The sequence below is a fragment of the Pogona vitticeps genome, chromosome 4 (genome assembly GCF_051106095.1).
Source record: "Pogona vitticeps strain Pit_001003342236 chromosome 4, PviZW2.1, whole genome shotgun sequence".
NCBI classification, from domain to species: domain Eukaryota; kingdom Metazoa; phylum Chordata; class Lepidosauria; order Squamata; family Agamidae; genus Pogona; species Pogona vitticeps.
Window position 1 is genome coordinate 32,149,583 of NC_135786.1, and position 16,764 is coordinate 32,166,346.

Here is a 16,764-nt window from a genome sequence, read left to right on the forward strand (position 1 = left end):
ACCTTCTGTGTTAAGTGTATACCTTTAAAAGGTCATACATATTGAGGTCTGAAGTGGATAAACTTTGTTGTCACATTTTTTCTTTGAAGGACAGAATAATGGAGACTTGAAGCAAATGTCGGCATGTCTTGATGGCAGGCAAAGACTTTCATATTATTTTGGGCTTTTTTATTTCACATTGTTAAAAAAATTTTGTAAGCCACATTGGCAATATTGTATATTATGGCAGTCTAAAATTATTTATAGCTGCAGTTCTGGGAACAGGCTGTCTTGAACAAAGTGGAATTTACAGCTAAGTAAACATGCATAAGATTGCATTATAGAATACCAGCTCAAAAGCAATCCTGTAGTTGCTGGGGATTTCTTCCAGGTAAATATGCACAACACTGAATCAGAAGTCCAACAGTCTCTTACAACTGGCAATGCTAACAGGAACTATAAGCCAAAATATATACTGTAATGGGCTAAAGGTTCCCCACTGATTGACTATAGATCCCTGCTCCGAAATCAATTGGACTTGCTTTGGAGATAAAGCATGCATAGGATTACTGTAAGATGGCAGCAGTTCTCCAACTTTTCAAACTTAGTCCCTGCTCAATTCTACTTCCCCATCTTTCCTTTCTTGCACCAGTCCAATGCCAACTATCTCCTCAGCAGATGCACAGTAAATAGATCTCGCATTGAGCAGTGTGCCAGTGTTAAATGTGGAAAACATCTAAAGTTTTGCCATGCTGGAAAAAATCAAGCATCTCCATCTTCAAGGCTAAAGTAGTATTCCTGACTAATCATATTTGCAAGCTAGTTGTAGATTTTGAAAAGTTCTCTAAACATATATGAGGAATGGTGCATTCTAAGTATACTGCTATTTTTACAAACCCACTGTCTGAATAGTTAATAGCTGTGAGGAATAAGAATCCAGAGTAAAGTTAACAAGTCTTAGATATAAAACAGCATCACTTCTCCCAAATAACACTTACAGCCACCCTGTCTTGATATTATTTTTTGCATTTAATCTTTCGACTTTGTCATGGTGACAGTGTAAGACTGGGGCTTCAGAGATCAGGGTTCTAGGCATTAGCAGCCTTCATCTCTTTCTTTCAAACTGACATACCTCACAAGGGTGTTGTGAGGGTAAAGTGGGAAAGCCCACTGAAGAAAACAGTAACTAATAAATATGACCAGAATTCAGGTCTTAGACTGGACAAAGACATACCTGTGTGAATGTGCTTATCTGTTCCAAGATATCCTTTTACTTTACTGCACATTTCCCAGTTTTATTCTTACAACCGTCTCCCATCCAACAAAGGCAACAGTCCATACCCCTGATGATGTGGGCTACTTTATTTATACTAAAATAAACTTGTTATTTTTAAAAGCACAACTAGATTCTTTGTTGCTGATTTTGCTGTGGCACAGTGGTCAGCTACCACTCTGAAAATATTGGTGATATGACACCATCCAAAAACCTATTGACCATTATATGAATAGGTAAAGTTGACATGTAGTTGGGGTATTGCTATTGTTGTTTTTCCATGTGTTAGTTGTTTTTAATTTGCATTTTATTTTTGTTTGTATAATGCATCATGTGCTTTCCAGTGAGAAGCTTTCAAAGGTGTGCAGACTACAAGAATAAAGAATGGTATATAGTGAATTTATCATCTGAGTGTGGAAACTTCTGTAGCCAAATCAGCACCACCGATGTACAAAAGTGAGCTACCAACATAGAGGAGGTTTAAGTTTGGGACCCAATGAGGACTGAGCAGAAGACTTGGGTTTGAATTCCAGTCATGGTAACTGTGGGGTTGGCTCTGATAAAACAACTCCTTAAATATCTCACTAGGCTGACTGGATAGCTCAGTGAGTTAAGTTTCTAGCTGCAGAGTCTGAGGTTTTCAGTTTCTCCCTATGCATTCCAGAAGAGTCAACCTGTGTAGCTTTGGGCAAGCTGCACTGCCCCAGGACACCCCCAGAAGAAGGGAATGAGAAGCCATTTCTGTACCTAGAAAACCCTGAAAAAAGTCAACACGTCAAAATTTACACACACACACACACACACACACACACACACACACACACACACACACACACACACACACACACACACACACACACACACACACACACACACAACTAAAAAGGAGGGAGGGTGTTGTGGACCCCAGGGGAGCGACAATGAGTCAGGCTCAGTGGTTCTCAAACGGGGGTGCCCAGATGTTCTTGAACTGCAACTCCCAGAAATCAGCAAGTGGTGAAAGCTTCTGAGAATTACAGTCCAAGAACATCTGGCGACCCCAGTTTGAGAACCACTGCACTAAATGACCCCATAGACCTATCTTTTCCTTCCTAGTTTTCTTTTCCGCTTTTAACCAACCGCTATGCCTTTTCACCGCCGCTAGGAGGCAACAACGAGCAACGCCGTTCTGACCTGGCTCTTCTCTCTCGCCGTAGCTCCCTGTGGTCACATGACAGGATCCGGGCAGCGACACGCGCCTTCATTGGCGAAAGCTGCGGAGAGAGAGCGAATCACGTGGGCGTGCGGGGTGTCTTCCCGGCCGTGACCGCGGGGCGCGCTGAGCTGGGGGCTTGGTTGGGGAGACGATGAGCGGCGGCCGGCGGAAGGAGGAGTCGACGTCGCACTCGCCGCAGCTGCAGCAGCAGCAGCAGCAACACTTGGTGGCCAACGGCGGGGGCGGAGTGTTGCGGGGTTCGCTGTGGAGCAAAGCGCTGCGGAGCGACTCCTCCTGGGAGGACAAGGTGAGGCCTAGACCGCCCCGCAGCGCATTGGATGGGACGGGCGGGCAGGCGGGAGGGGGAGGTTACCCTGTGGGAACCGGGCGGAGGCGGGCAGGCCTCGACCTTGGGCTCTCGGAGCAGGCATGGCTTGGCCAGAGCGCCGGGGCTGGATATTCCGCCCACAGACATGGACTTGGTGACCATAGAATCAGAGAGGCCCTCTTTGGACGGCGGCCTGTGTTCGATCAGTCCAGAAGTCCTCAAATGCTGTACACGTGTCGAGTTGTCTAAAGCTATTGGTTGGGACAGAGCAAGGCTGAGTGGCTGGAACCCAGTAGGTGTTGTGGGACTACAACTCCCATCATCCTTTGCCACTCGCTCTCCTAGCCTGGGCCGATGGGAATTGAAGGCTCCCTCAACACCTCTGCAGGGTCATAAGTTAAATAAATAAGTTGCCATCCGTGTTCTTGGTGGTTAACAGATCAGCAGGCGGATGGGAGGGAGGGAAGCCGGCTGAAGTTGGAACATTCAGTCATAATTTCAGGAATAGTTTGTAGGAGGAGATTGCAGATCCTCAAATGGGCTTCTGCAGCTGCTGTGTTGGTTTCAGGTTACAGATAGAGTTGTCACTTGGACTGCTGGGTTGAAGGAAGCAAATGATTCCCCCTCTTTGAAAATATGAATCATCTTTCATTCCTAAGTATCTCTGTTTGTTTGTGAAAATCCCAAAAGTCCTGTTAGGTGGCAATAGGAAGGATACAGGCAGGTTTTACACTAACAAAACTAGACACAGTTTGATTTCTGTTGCTTTTTAGAAGCCTAGCACATTACCTATAATTTAATAGCTGGGGGGAGGCAGAGAATTTACCACGAAAAGATAAAATCTGAATTTTAGATTTCTCTGTTTCTTCAGTATACGATCCCACTGTTTGAACAGCTTAAATCTGGCATTCTTATTGTTTGCCTGACATTCTTATTGTTTGCCACACTAAGTAAAAAGGAGAGGCTGGAGGATTTATCTCTTTATGCTTGTTCAAAAAAGTCTAATGGTAATCTTGTTTTTATAGGGAGATTTAACTTTTCAGGTGCTTTTCAGTGGAAAGTGTCTCTGGAATTAGGATAAGTTGTGCAAAAAGAGAGTTGAGGGGCTTGAAGAGAGAGATCCATTCGAGATGGAATGGAGTGTGTTGCAGCACTTCAGTGGAGCAGGCTTCTGTTCTTCAGGGCTGGGGACACTTAAAGATTAGTCTTATGTGCCACTGAGGTTTCTCATGATTCTGTGAGGTACACAGAATGACCTATGACATAGATTAAGGAACTGGAAAGACTAGATACTGATTCTGGTTCAACTGAGGTGTTGGAAAGCCAGTGGTAAATTATTTTACAGTAAGTAACTAGTGGTAAATCAATAAAAACACAGAAGTGACATCCATTGAACACAGTAAGGTTGTCTTCTAGATAATCTTACTAGACAGAGAAGCAGGAGTGCTCTGTATGCAAGGTTAAATATTGTCTTGAATAACACCATTGGTGATAAAGTTGGGATTAGACTCTGAAATCAGGGTAACTGGTAACACAGGTTGGCAGACATTGGGGCATTGTCAGTTCTATTAAAATTGTACCCTTTTAGTAATGCAGCTTATATGGCTCCATATGTGTTTAAAACAATGGATCAGCAACCAAATTAAAGCAAAAAATAGATTTACACAGTTGAGTCAAGAAAATCGGCAATGTTTTGTCGTAGAGATTCACTTCCAATTGCCCTATTTCACTTGAGAATATTATTTGGCATAATCTTTCTAAATTAGAATTTAGCTTATGCAAAGGTGTTGTGGGCACAGGGAAAGCTGGATATTATGTAATTAGACACATCCTGTGGGGGCAAGAGGAGAAGGGGACAACAGAGGATGAGATGGTTGGACAGTGTCATCGAAGCTACCAACATGAATTTGACCCAATTCCGGGGGGCAGTGGAAGACAGGAGGGCCTGGCGTGCCCTGGTCCATGGGGTCACGAAGAGTCAGACACATCTTAACGACTAAACAACAACAAAAACAGAGTTTAATCTATTTGTGTTCATGGGAATAGATCTTTCCTTTTGTTCCATCCCACAGAATTTGGAACAAACTCCACTGGTTAACATGGGCTATATTCTTGTTTGGGGTCTGAAAGATTTATCGTTAGAAGTTGAGTTAATTGTCCTCTGGTAAAATGTGCAGCTTCTCTCCATCTTTCCATTGCAAGTGGAATCTCCCTCTTCCTTGTCAATAATTGTAAGTAAAAGTGTGTAAGGTACAGGCTAGCTGTATTGTACTTTTTTGTTTTCAAAGCAGATATGATTATGTGTGGCTTGCAATAAAAGTGCTGCTTTTTCTTAATGCTTATCTTCTTATGAGGTCGGAGTATTTAATTGCATGTAACTGTTAGAGAAACAAAGTGAAGTCTTCAGTGTTTTTACCGAATAAAATCTTCAGTATTTCCCCACTCAGACTGGGGATATACAGATATTAAGCAAATATAATCCATGCATGATCTTAGGTCTTAGTAGATCTTAACATGTTAGTAGAACTTAACATCAGAGAGAACATGTATAAGATGAGAAAAATATTGTTTGTAGGTGGTACTTCAAAGATGCATTAATGTGTGACAAAAGAAATGGCAAAGTGTGAGAGTTGATGCAGCAGTATGACAGCTTCCATACTTTATACACGCGATCTATTTCAGCAGAGTGTGTATTAATTTTATTTTTATAGGAATATCTGGTTATTTGGACAGTTGCAGTCAGGTGGAAAAATTCAACCTGCTTGATCCAAATGTAACCATGGACTTGACTATGGTGCAGTGCTTTATGCTAGCCCCGTATAGCAGCATCCAAGATTTAAATTATGGCTTGTCTGTTAAATTCAGTGGAACATTTATATTGTCCAGTTTTCTTCTGTCTCAGTCTAACCAACCTAATGGACTTGTTAGGCTCAGGTAGCTCCTTGAAATTAGAAGAAGGGGTTTTCTTTCTCTTAAACTGAATGCCACAAAGCATTTAAATGCGTGTCTTCTGCTGTTTTCAGGTCAGCGATTTGAAACTTAAAATATATTTCCAACTCAGATCAAAGCAGTTATGTTTCTCTCATTCCAGTCCCTTACTTTTCTTTTGGAAATGTTTCCATAGTTCTATTGAACAAAGCAGTCGAGACATCTTCAGGCTTTCTGTTAGGCACAAGAGCCATCCTGCCTCATGTCTCCTATGAGAACTATAAGTTTATATGAACATTCATTTTGCCTTTCTTATTTTGCAGGATGAATTTCTAGATGTGATTTACTGGTTCCGACAGATCATTGCTGTTATCTTGGGCGTGATTTGGGGCATTGTTCCATTCAAGGGATTTGTGGGCATTGCAATGTAAGTTTTCATTTGTTTTTGCTTTTTAGGAGGAATTGTAATGGATACCTAGTATGGTTTAGGGGGTAGAGTGACAGACTAGAGGACTTGGGAGGTTTGAGTTCGAATCCCTATCCAGTCATAGAAATTCCTGGAGGTGTAGAATTGGAAAACCAGTCCTCGGATATCTCACTTACCTTGAAAGCCCCATGAAAGCCCTATTAGAATTGCTATAACTTGGTTCTGACTTGAGAGCATATAAAAGGAATTATAAAGTTGGCGGAGGGCTGAAGTTGAAACAGTTGAGATGGGTTGGGTTGCACATACTCCCCATGTCTGAAAAATTTCCGAGACAACAATTGCCAAATTAAGAGCATTCAGTGTTTTTGCAATGCAATTTGTGGAAAAGTCACCTTGATTTCACTGTAGATGGGACAATTCAAGAACAAACCATCACACAAAAGATGATACAAAGATGGGACCTCGATATCTGGCAGAGCATCTTCTCCCACCTAGTTCTACCTGAATCACCCGACAAAGCCAGCAGGGACGGCTGAGGGGCCTAACGCCGAGAGAGGCCCGGAAAGAAAGAACAAGAAACCGGGCCTTCTCGGCAGTGGCCCCTCGGCTTTGGAACAGCCTCCCTACGGAAATTTGTCTGGTACCCTCGCTGGATGTTTTTAAAAGCCATTTGAAAACATGATTTTTCAGGCAAGCTTTCCCTCCAGTCAATTAAACTGTTTTTACTTTTTCTTTACTTTTTCTTTAATCTTTCCATCTTGGCAAGGTTTTATATAATTTTATATAATTTTTATATAATTGTTAAATTTTTTTTGATATTTTAATGTTTTAAGATACTGTTTGTTGTGTTTTTATGTATGTAAGCCGCCCTGAGTAGACCTTGAGGGGCGGGGTATAAATTGAATTAAACTAAAGATACAATGTTTGTGCACAATGGTTGTGCATTAACAACTCCTGAGATACCAAAAAGGATTGTCTAGAAACTCAGGTATTTCAGTTTTGTGAGTAGAGCTAGGCTGCGTGGCCTTGGGCAAGCTGCACAGTGCCTGAATACCCCCAGAAGTGGGACACTGTAAACCACTTCTGAGTCCCATCAGCTCTTCCAGCTAATGGTGAGGGTTGATGGGAATTGCAGTCCAACAATTTCCGAAGGGTTATAGATTTCCCATTTCTTGTTTAGAATGCTGGACTTGGGTAGTAGAGTTGGGATTTCAGAGCATGTAAATTTGCTTTGGCTTTCAGTTGCTTCAAAAGTGGAATTTATTGTAGAAAAAGCCCTAAAAGAGCTTCTGTCTTGTATTTTCAAAGGTTTAAATTGTTCTGTAAACTCTTCTTATATAAGTAGCCTTCAGTCTCTTATTGGAGAGAGTACAGCAGGGCATAAATATTTTTTGTAAAATAATTGTTTTGGCAGCCTTGTGAAAGAAAAGAGACCTGTAGTAGTACGCACCTCCAATTCTGTTTGGTGAAGACTTCTGTTTTTATCGTCGTCGTCGTTGTTTAGTCGTGTCCGACTCTTCGTGACCCCATGGACCAGAGCACGCCAGGCCCTCCTATCTTCCACTGCCTCCCGGAGTTGTGTCAAAGTCATTCTGGTAGCTTCGATGACATTGTCCAACCATCTCATCCTCTGTCGTCCCCTTCTACTCTGGCCTTCACACTTTCCTAACATCAAGGTCTTTTCCAGGGAGTCCTCTCTTCTCATGAGATGGCCAAAGTATTGGAGCCTCAGCTTCAGGATCTGTCCTTCCAGTGAGCACTCAGGGTTGATTTCCTTTAGAATTGATAGGTTTGTTCTCCTTGCAGTCCAGGGGACTCTCAAGAGCCTCCTCCAGCACCACAATTCAAAAGCATCAATTTTTCGGCGGTCAGCTTTCTTTATGGTCCTGCTCTCACTTCCATACATCACTACAGGAAAAACCATAGCTTTGACTATGCAGACTTTCGTTGGCAAGGTGATGTCTCTGCTTTTTAGGATGCTGTCAAGGTTTGTCATCGCTTTCCTCCCAAGAAGCAAGCGTCTTTTAATTTCGTGGCTGCTGTCTCCATCGGCAGTGATCATGGAGCCCAAGAAAGTAAAATCTGTCACTGCCTCCATATCTTCCCCTTCTATTTCCCAGTAGGTGATGGGACCAGTGGCCATCATCTTAGTTTTTTTGATGTTGAGTTTCAGGCCGTTTTTTGCACTCTCCTCTTTCACCCTCATTACAAGGTTCCTTAATTCCTCCTCACTTTCTGCCATCAGAGTGGTGTCATCTGCATATCGGAGGTTGTTGATATTTTTTCCGGCAATCTTGATTCCGGCTTGGGATTCCTCCAGTCCAGTCTTTCACATGATGTATTCTGCATATATGTTGAATAAGCAGGGGGACAATATACAGCCTTGTTGTACTCCTTTCCCAATTTTGAACCAATCAGTTGTTCCGTATCCAGTTCTAACTGTTGCTTCCTGTCCCACATATAGATTTCTCAGGAGATAGATAAGGTGGTGAGGCACTCCCATTTCTTTAAGGACTTGCCATAGTTTGTTGTGGTCCACACAGTCAAAGGCTTTTGCCTAGTCAATGAAGCAGTAGATATTTTTCAGGAACTCTCTGGCTTTCTCTATAATCCAGCGCATGTTAGCAATTTGGTCTCTAGTTCCTCTGCCCCTTCGGAATCCAGCTAGTACCTCTGGGAATTCTCGGTCCACATACTGTTGAAGCCTACCTCGTAGGATTTTGAGCATGACCTTGCTAGCATGTGAAATGAGTGCAACGGTACGGTAGTTGGAACATTCTTTGGCACTGCCCTTCTTTGGAATTGGGATGTAGAGTGATCTTTTCCAGTCTTCTGGCCACTGTTGAGTTTTCCAAATTTGCTGGCATATTGAATGTAGCACCTTAACAGCGTCATCTTTTAAGATTTTAAATAGTTCAACTGGAATGCCATCACCTCCACTGGCCTTGTTGTTAGACAAGCTTTCTAAGGCCCACTTGACTTCACTCTCCAGGATGTCTGGCTCAAGATCTGCAACCACATTATCTGGGTTGTCTCGGGTATCCAAATCTTTCTGGTATAATTACTTCATAGTAATTCTTAGGGTGACTTTAAACAACAACAGATCCACTATATGGGCTACAGTAGGGCTGAGGGATCTATGAGCAATTGATTCCAAACACTTCTCACCACAGATGTAAAAAGCCGTGCATATGCAAACTTTGTATATAGCATAGTTTCTTGTTCCCTCTAGTGGCCAGTTATGGTAATACAGCTTGGGAATGTGTTTTTCTTTGTGATTTTGTTTAATATTTTCAGGCAGTAGGTAACTAAAACGGTCGGCACTTGTCCCACGGATATGGTGGTCCTGTTGTACTTTATGTGGATGAAGGAATAACACTGGCAACATTATTTGTTAGGTCTTGTGATAATATTTGAGGGAAAAATTCTTGCCTTATTAATTAGCAATTAGCCCAAGATATTGTGTTCTCTTGTGGGATGTGGTGGCGTTGCGGGTTAAACCGCAGAAGCCTCTGTGTTGCAAGGTCAGAAGACCAGCCGTAGTAAGATCGAATCCACGCGACCGAGTGAGCTCCCGTCGCTTGCCCCAGCTCCTGCCAACCTAGCAGTTCGAAAGCATGTAAAAATTCAAGTAGATAAATAGGTACCACCACGGTGGGACGGTAACAGCGTTCCGTTCTAGTCACGTTGGCCATGTGACCACGGAAGATCATCTACAGACAAGCGCTGGCTCTATGGCTTGGAGATAGGGATGAGCACCGCGCCCTAGAGTCGGACACAACTGGACTAAATGTCAAGGGGAACCTTTACCTATTCTGTTCTCAGAGGCATCGTGACTGCGGGGATTTTTAAGAGGTTTGGGGGTGGCAGGGTGAGAGGAATCTGGCCCACAGGTTGCAGTGCACTGATACATTCTTCTGCACAGATGATATTGAAATGAATTGAATTGCAAAATAAAGTAATGCTTGTGAGGATTTCCGCAAGAGAAGTTCTGGTACAGTGTAGAGATTGTGTCTGATGTCCTCATGTTGTAATTGCTTATTTCCAACACATCTTTTTTCCCTTCCTGCAGATTCTGCCTCATAAATGCTGGCATCCTGTACCTCTATTTTAGTAGCTTTCAGCAGATAGATGAAGAGGAATATGGTGGAACATGGGAGCTAACAAAGGAAGGGTTCATGACGTCCTTTGCATTATTTTTGGTAATCTATGCTACATGCTCAAAGATTGGTGCCATTATGTATATGGACTCCTTATAAAAGAGGCAGATCATAACCCCAAGACATGTAAGCATCTACAGTTAGGGAATGTGGCAAGGACTGGGCAATATAAAGCCCACAGGGCAAGTGATACATGCAGTCTGTCACATTGTCTCCAAAATCAATGTCTCCCTGTATCTGTAAAAGCAGTAAAGCCTTTTATGCTCTACAGTGGTGCCTCGCTTAACTGTGATAATCCATTCCAGGAAAATCGCCGTTATGCGAAAACATCGTAAAGCGAAAAAAAAAACCATTGAAATGCATTGAAACCCGTTCAATGCGTTCCAGTGGGGTAAAAACTCACCATCCAGCGAAGATCCTCCATACGGCGGCCATTTTCGCTGTCTGTATAGCGAGGAATCCGTCCCTAAACATAGTGGGGAGCCATTTTAATCACCCGGTGGGCATTTTGAAACCACCAATCAGCTGTTCAAAAAACGTCATTTTTGCGAAGAATCGGTTCCCGAAGCAGGGAACCGATCATCGCAAAGCAAAATTCCCTCATTCAGACCATCGTTTTGCGATCACAATTGCAATCGCAAAAAGATTGTCGTTAAGGGGATTCGTTGTAATGCGGGGCAATCGTAAATCGAGGCACCACTGTATATTATACAACACTGGAGGTTTGCTGTATCTCTGTGTTTGACTGATCCACCACCTATCTTCAAGCCTCAGTACCTGCTTGCACATAAAATCCTTAGTCATGCTGATTTTTCTCTGTACAGTGAAATTCCCTTGGTAGGAAAACATAGAAGATGCCATTCTTGATGTGCAGTATGAAAGTAGGCAAAAAACCAAACAAACCCTTTGCCACTGATCCATATGTAAATAAGCAAACATATTAGTGATAAGAGGTAAGAAACTAAAAGGTTTCCTGAGTGTTATTAAAATAGAAACCCAATCTGTGCTGTCTCATAGGCTTTATGTGGGGAACCAAGGATTAAAAGTTCTCTACGTTTTATTTCCAGACTTCAATTCTCATATGCACTGTGCATTACAGAAATTGTAGGGCAAATCATGGGGGGAGAAGGATTGGCTAGCCACCTCCTGAGAAAGAGTTTTATGATTGCCCTTTTGTGGAGTTTACTATCAGCAGTTGTAGCAGTTCTTCCTTATTTCAGAAGAGGAGCATTACATACTGTCATGCTCAGAATTTTGCTGCATAATGCAGATAACAAAAGTTCTGGAGACAAGATTCTTGTTTTGGTATCCAAGTATTATGTTCTTTGTTGACATTTTCTTTCTCCGTGTGCTTCATTTCAGGTTGTCTGGATAATTTTCTACACTGCCATTCATTATGATTGAATAAGTCTGCCAAATCAGTTGTCTTAAGAGATTGAAGAACACTTTAAAAAGCAGCCTTTGGACTGGGGGAGGTAAAATACCATGGCTTTTATACCCACAAATACAAGGAGTTGGGATAAGCCTTATGCCTTCTGAGAAGAGAAGTTGAGTCTGTTTTGATTATTTTTAAAAAGTTGTTGCTTTTCCAGAACTTTAAAAAAAGCCATCACAATGTTTTGCAAACAGTACGAGACTGTTCAACCTTATAGCCCTCTCTGTGACTTTATTCAATATGGCGATGACAAATCTCTTTATCCTAAAAAGATAACCCTGTTAATTAATTTGTCCCCATTGAGCTGCTCTCTCTGAATGAGATATATTCAAATTGTGACGTCTTCCATTTGCTAAATGTACAGTTTCAAAACAGTAGCCATCATGTGACATTTGGCAACAGGAGAATTCTACAAAATGGATTGTAGACAGTTGTTTCAGCTTGTTTAAAGAAAATTAAAGATCTGATTGTATAAAGTATTAGTGTCTTTAACGGGTTCATTGAGGGTTTCTTAAATGTTGATTGCTTAACAGTGTTATTATCATAGTCAGTTTCTGAACATTTTGGGATATTAATTCCTTATTGAGCCGTGAAGGGGATGCCTGACTTGACTGTTGAATTTACAGAAACAGTCACAGTGATTTAGAAGCATTTTAATAATTTAATTTGTCAGCTAATTCAGTTCTCAGTGCCTACCTCAGAGTCCAGTATCTTAATGCACAAAATAATTTAAGATGTATTTCAGAACTCAATTGCTTTGAGTTCTTGATGGTTTCTGAAGTTGAAAAACAACACAAAATAATTAAGGCAGCTAATGTCGTGTATATGGAACTAACTCTTTCAGGTTGGGACTAGAGTGACCTACAGTTTTAGTTTTGATCTTTGTAATTATGAATAAAGTTATCAAAGATAATGACTGTTTAGGTAACTTACAAATCTTAAATATATTGACAATACAAGTTTTATATATGCATTCCTGTCTACATGGATGTCATTAGGAAGTGATCTCTTGATGGAGTAGATTTGTCTGTTTTAATCCTAATCTAACATGAATGACAAAGAGAAGCTTTCCACTAAAATTGTCTTATGATGAGAGCATGACTTGAGTCTTCACACACTGTGGATGAATTCCTAATTCTTACTTTTCTGTTAAATTCTAATTTTAGTATACTTGACATCACAAAGTAGTTTCTATATATTATCCTTCAACACCATTTGTTCTTTCCCTTTGTCCTTGTACAGTCAGAGAAGAACTCTACTACGGGACAGGGAAGGTAGAAGTACTGCAGCTGCTAAGAAGTATAGCAAGTCCAGTTGCTGTAGATCTTTATTCCCAGCTTTACAAATTTGCTTTTCTGGTGTGTGGATTAATCATTCACATGACCCTTACGGATTGGAAGCAATCATTTTCCTCCCAAGAAGCTTAATCTCTGCTGGGTTTAAGTAGCATTTTATTTTGTTCACTTAAAGTTTCTGTGACCCACAAGGAACAGTAGATGATTTTATACATAAAAACACTCTAATAAACATCACATGTTTAAGAAGCTGGCATAGTGCTTTTTTAATTTGTACTGGGATTCCGTTATTTAAAATAACAATCAACTCTTTGTAGCTGACTCATCTCTGAAAATATGTAAATGGTTTGTTGCCATTATAATTAATAGGCAGTGGTAACATTTACTTAAGAGATTTGGCCATAGACATGCTTGGTGGCATTGACTTTGTGACACCACTTTTCCAAGAGCAGGAAAGCAGTATCAGTTTCAAGCCCCTGGGTGCCAAAAAGCACAGATATAGCAAACCCTGTATATGGCCTGTGATTCCCAGTGTGGTGTAGTGAGTAGAGTGACAGACTAGAACACTGGAGAACAGTGTGAAATTGATAAAACCACTTCTTAAATCTCACTTACCTTGGCAGCTCTATTAGGGCAGTTATAAGTTGGTTCTGACTTGATGACACAAAACGATCACATATGTTGCGTTGTCTCTGGTTCTGTTAGTGACCAGTTCTGGTAATACAGTGATGTCTCGCAAGACGAAAATAATTCATTTCGCGGGTCATTTCGTCTTGTGAAAATTTTGTCTTGCGAAGCACTGTTTCTGATAGGAATGCATTGAAATTTAATGTGTTTCTATTCGTCTTGCGAAGCACGGCCACAGAAAAAATTGTCTTATGAGTCACCAAAAAAAATCGCAAAATGCTTTCGTCTTGCGAGTTTTTTGTTGCATAAGGTATTCGTCTTGCGAGGCATCACTGTACATCTTGGAAATGCATCTTTCTGGGGGAGGGTTATTTAATATTTTCAAGCAGTGGGTAACAAAGACTGCAGGTACTGATTCCACAGATATGACAGTCTACTGTAATTAAAAGTATACATGCATGGACAGTTTTGCTGTTCAGTCAAGCTCTTGATTCTTGTGGCAGTGGTATGATATAACTTAAACCAAGTGTTGGATTTGGAATCATCATCATCACACAACTGCAGAACTGGAATGGACCCTATGGATCATCAAGTCCAGCCCCAAAACAAGGCATACGATGAGTGCTTTTCTTTTCTTACTAAGTTTGTGCAACCAGTTGCAATATATATGGGATAGGGGGTCAGAGTTTCTAGATCAGAGGGTATAGGAAAAATAAAAACAAGAGTTGTGGCATCTTAAAAACTGATTTATTTCAATGGGAACTTCAGATACAGTGTTTTTACAGTGAGATCTGAGCACAGACACTGCCAATTTGTTTCCACCTGCAGTGGCATTGTCTAGTTCCTGAATCATGCTGAACCAGGTAACAGACTTGGCATTATTTGATGACATGTGTCAGTGATCATCATTATAGTGTTCCTTGACTGCCTAAATGTTGGGTCAGCTTGTTTGTAACTTGGCCAGTAATATTCCTATTCAGTGGTCTTGACCACTGTGAATAAATTCTTAACTTAAAGTTTAATACTATTTTGTTTTTTGTTTTATTTTTGCTGTCTTAAAGAAATAGTTGATGTGGTCTGAGTTTACACTGAAGGGGAGGTGAAGCAACTCTTCTGGATGTGTAGTTCATTTTCTTACAGAATGTCACATCTTTACCAATGTGTTGATTTTGGCCTGTAGTAGTATAGGGGTGTGTGTGCTGTGAATGTGTGACCTTTTTCCATGTGATTCCCACTGGAAAAACATTTGCTCAAGCCTCGTTCCCAGTGTAGATGTGGTGCTAACTTAGGAAGTATTTTATTTCCTCTTCTCCTTGGAGAGCTTAGCCATGCAAAATGCAATCTCCAAGTTTCCTTCCCTTTCCTGCTCTAAAACAAAATCCACAGAGACTTGCTGGTGTATGGTTTCTTAATTTTTCTTTCTTTCCAGGTTCATGAAATAAGGGTTCTCCTGCTTCAGAATCATTACTTGTATTATCTCGGGCTGTATTGTAGATAGCAAACATTGCAAAAAAGAGGGATGTCTCAATATGCTGAAAATTATATTTATTCTAAAGTACTGTAATCCCAGTGTATTTAGTCCCTGTTTTATTTTAGGACATTCAAAGGAAGTACTAAAGTAGCATTTATGAATCCATGAAAAATGTATTTTCTAACCCTAATAACTGATCTACCAGTTCAATGTGACGATCTGTCTGTTTTGGATTCCCGGTAGTGCTGTGCAGAAGTTCTAATATTTCTGATGTTTGCTAGCAACCATTCAAAATAGCTCCGAGGAACAATCTTCTTGCAGGGCTTTTACCTGTCACTCAGAAAGTGCAGCCAGCCCTTATTCCATTTTTGTTTCTCTGAATCTGACCTGTGAATTAGCATCCAATATCTTAGCTTCAAGCTATAAAAAATGAACACTTCCCATAGATATGCAAACACCAACACAACTGAAGTTGACATACAACTTCCCAAGGATCAGTCCCTGAGTCACACTGTCTGACTCTTCCCTCTGCACTTGTAACACATGTCCCATGAAGTTTTTGTTCATTAAAAAAACCCTGCTAATTAGAATTGAACTTAACAGCTGAAAATAATGTTTGTTCACCTATAAATAGTATTTGGGAAAGGATATGCCAAAATGATATACAGTGGTGCCTTGAAGACGATTGCTTTGCATAACGACGAATTCGCTTTATGATGAGGTTTTCGGAGCGATCTTGTGCTTCGTTTAATTATGTTTCCTATGGGCGATTTTCGCTTTATGATGTTAGGGACCATGCCTCGCAAGATGGTTAAGTTTTAGGTCCCTGTTTTTCACTTTACAATGTTTTTGACAGCTTAGTCTTGCTTTGCTATACTAGTCTTTTAATGGTCTTTGTTTCGTTAGACGGCTGTCTTTGCTTGGGAACCGCGTTTCGCTTAATGATGTTTCCTATAGCAATTTTCGCTTTTCGATGACAATCCATTCCCATTGGAACAGATTATCAGGTTTTCAGTGCATTTCAATGGGAAAACGTGTTTCGCAAGACAATGTTTTCGCTTAACAGCGATTTTCGTGGAACGAATTAACATCGTCTAGCAAGGCACCACTGTATGTCAGAAGATGTCCCTTTAATATGTCCATGTATATTTGGGGCTGGCTGGATAGCTGGTTGGTTTAGGTATTTGGCTATGGAGCCAGAGTTGGGAGTTTGATTCCCCACTGTGCTTCCCGGGAGAAGAGCCAGCCTGTGTGGCTTTGGGTGAGCTGCACAGTCCAAGGGCACTCCCAGAAAAAGAGAACGGTAAACCTCTTCTATGTATTATTTGCCTAGAAAACACTGAAAATTGACTTGATGTTAAACAATTATTGTCTAATTATTATTCATGTATACTTGAACATCATACAAAAGGACTTTTCATGTATGTAGAACTCTTCTGCATGAGAGGAGACTCTTATAAGAGGGTCTGGATTCTCCAGCATAGAAGAATTTTTCACACAAAGATCCATATGGGCATCAACCGTTTTATGTGTTAGCATGAGGATACAGCCAAAAGATGGCATCGTATCTGACTGGATGTAGGCTGAGCATTTCACTTAGCATATATACATCCTCTTTTTCTGAATGCCAGCCTGACAAGGCTTTT

General features: G+C 41.0%; 1 protein-coding gene across 1 annotated transcript; it reads left to right on the top strand.

Moving 5' to 3' along the window:
• Positions 1-2,503: 2,503 nt before the first annotated feature.
• On the top strand, positions 2,504-12,204 carry RAB5IF (RAB5 interacting factor). Its single transcript, XM_020801141.3, has 4 exons — positions 2,504-2,754; positions 6,027-6,130; positions 10,203-10,332; positions 11,653-12,204. Exons 1-4 carry the CDS (start codon positions 2,599-2,601, stop codon positions 11,692-11,694), a joined length of 432 nt encoding a protein of 143 aa, XP_020656800.3. The 5' UTR covers positions 2,504-2,598; the 3' UTR covers positions 11,695-12,204.
• Positions 12,205-16,764: the final 4,560 nt, after the last annotated feature.

What these genes read in the sequence shown, in the direction of transcription:
- RAB5IF (XM_020801141.3), top strand. Translation starts at nt 2,599, where the DNA reads ATGAGCGGCGGCCGGCGGAAGGAGGAGTCGACGTCGCACTCGCCGCAG. An exon ending in ACTCCTCCTGGGAGGACAAG is followed by an intron (nt 2,755 to 6,026) that starts GTGAGGCCTAGA and finishes CTTATTTTGCAG; the next exon opens with GATGAATTTCTAGATGTGAT. An exon ending in GGATTTGTGGGCATTGCAAT is followed by an intron (nt 6,131 to 10,202) that starts GTAAGTTTTCAT and finishes CCCTTCCTGCAG; the next exon opens with ATTCTGCCTCATAAATGCTG.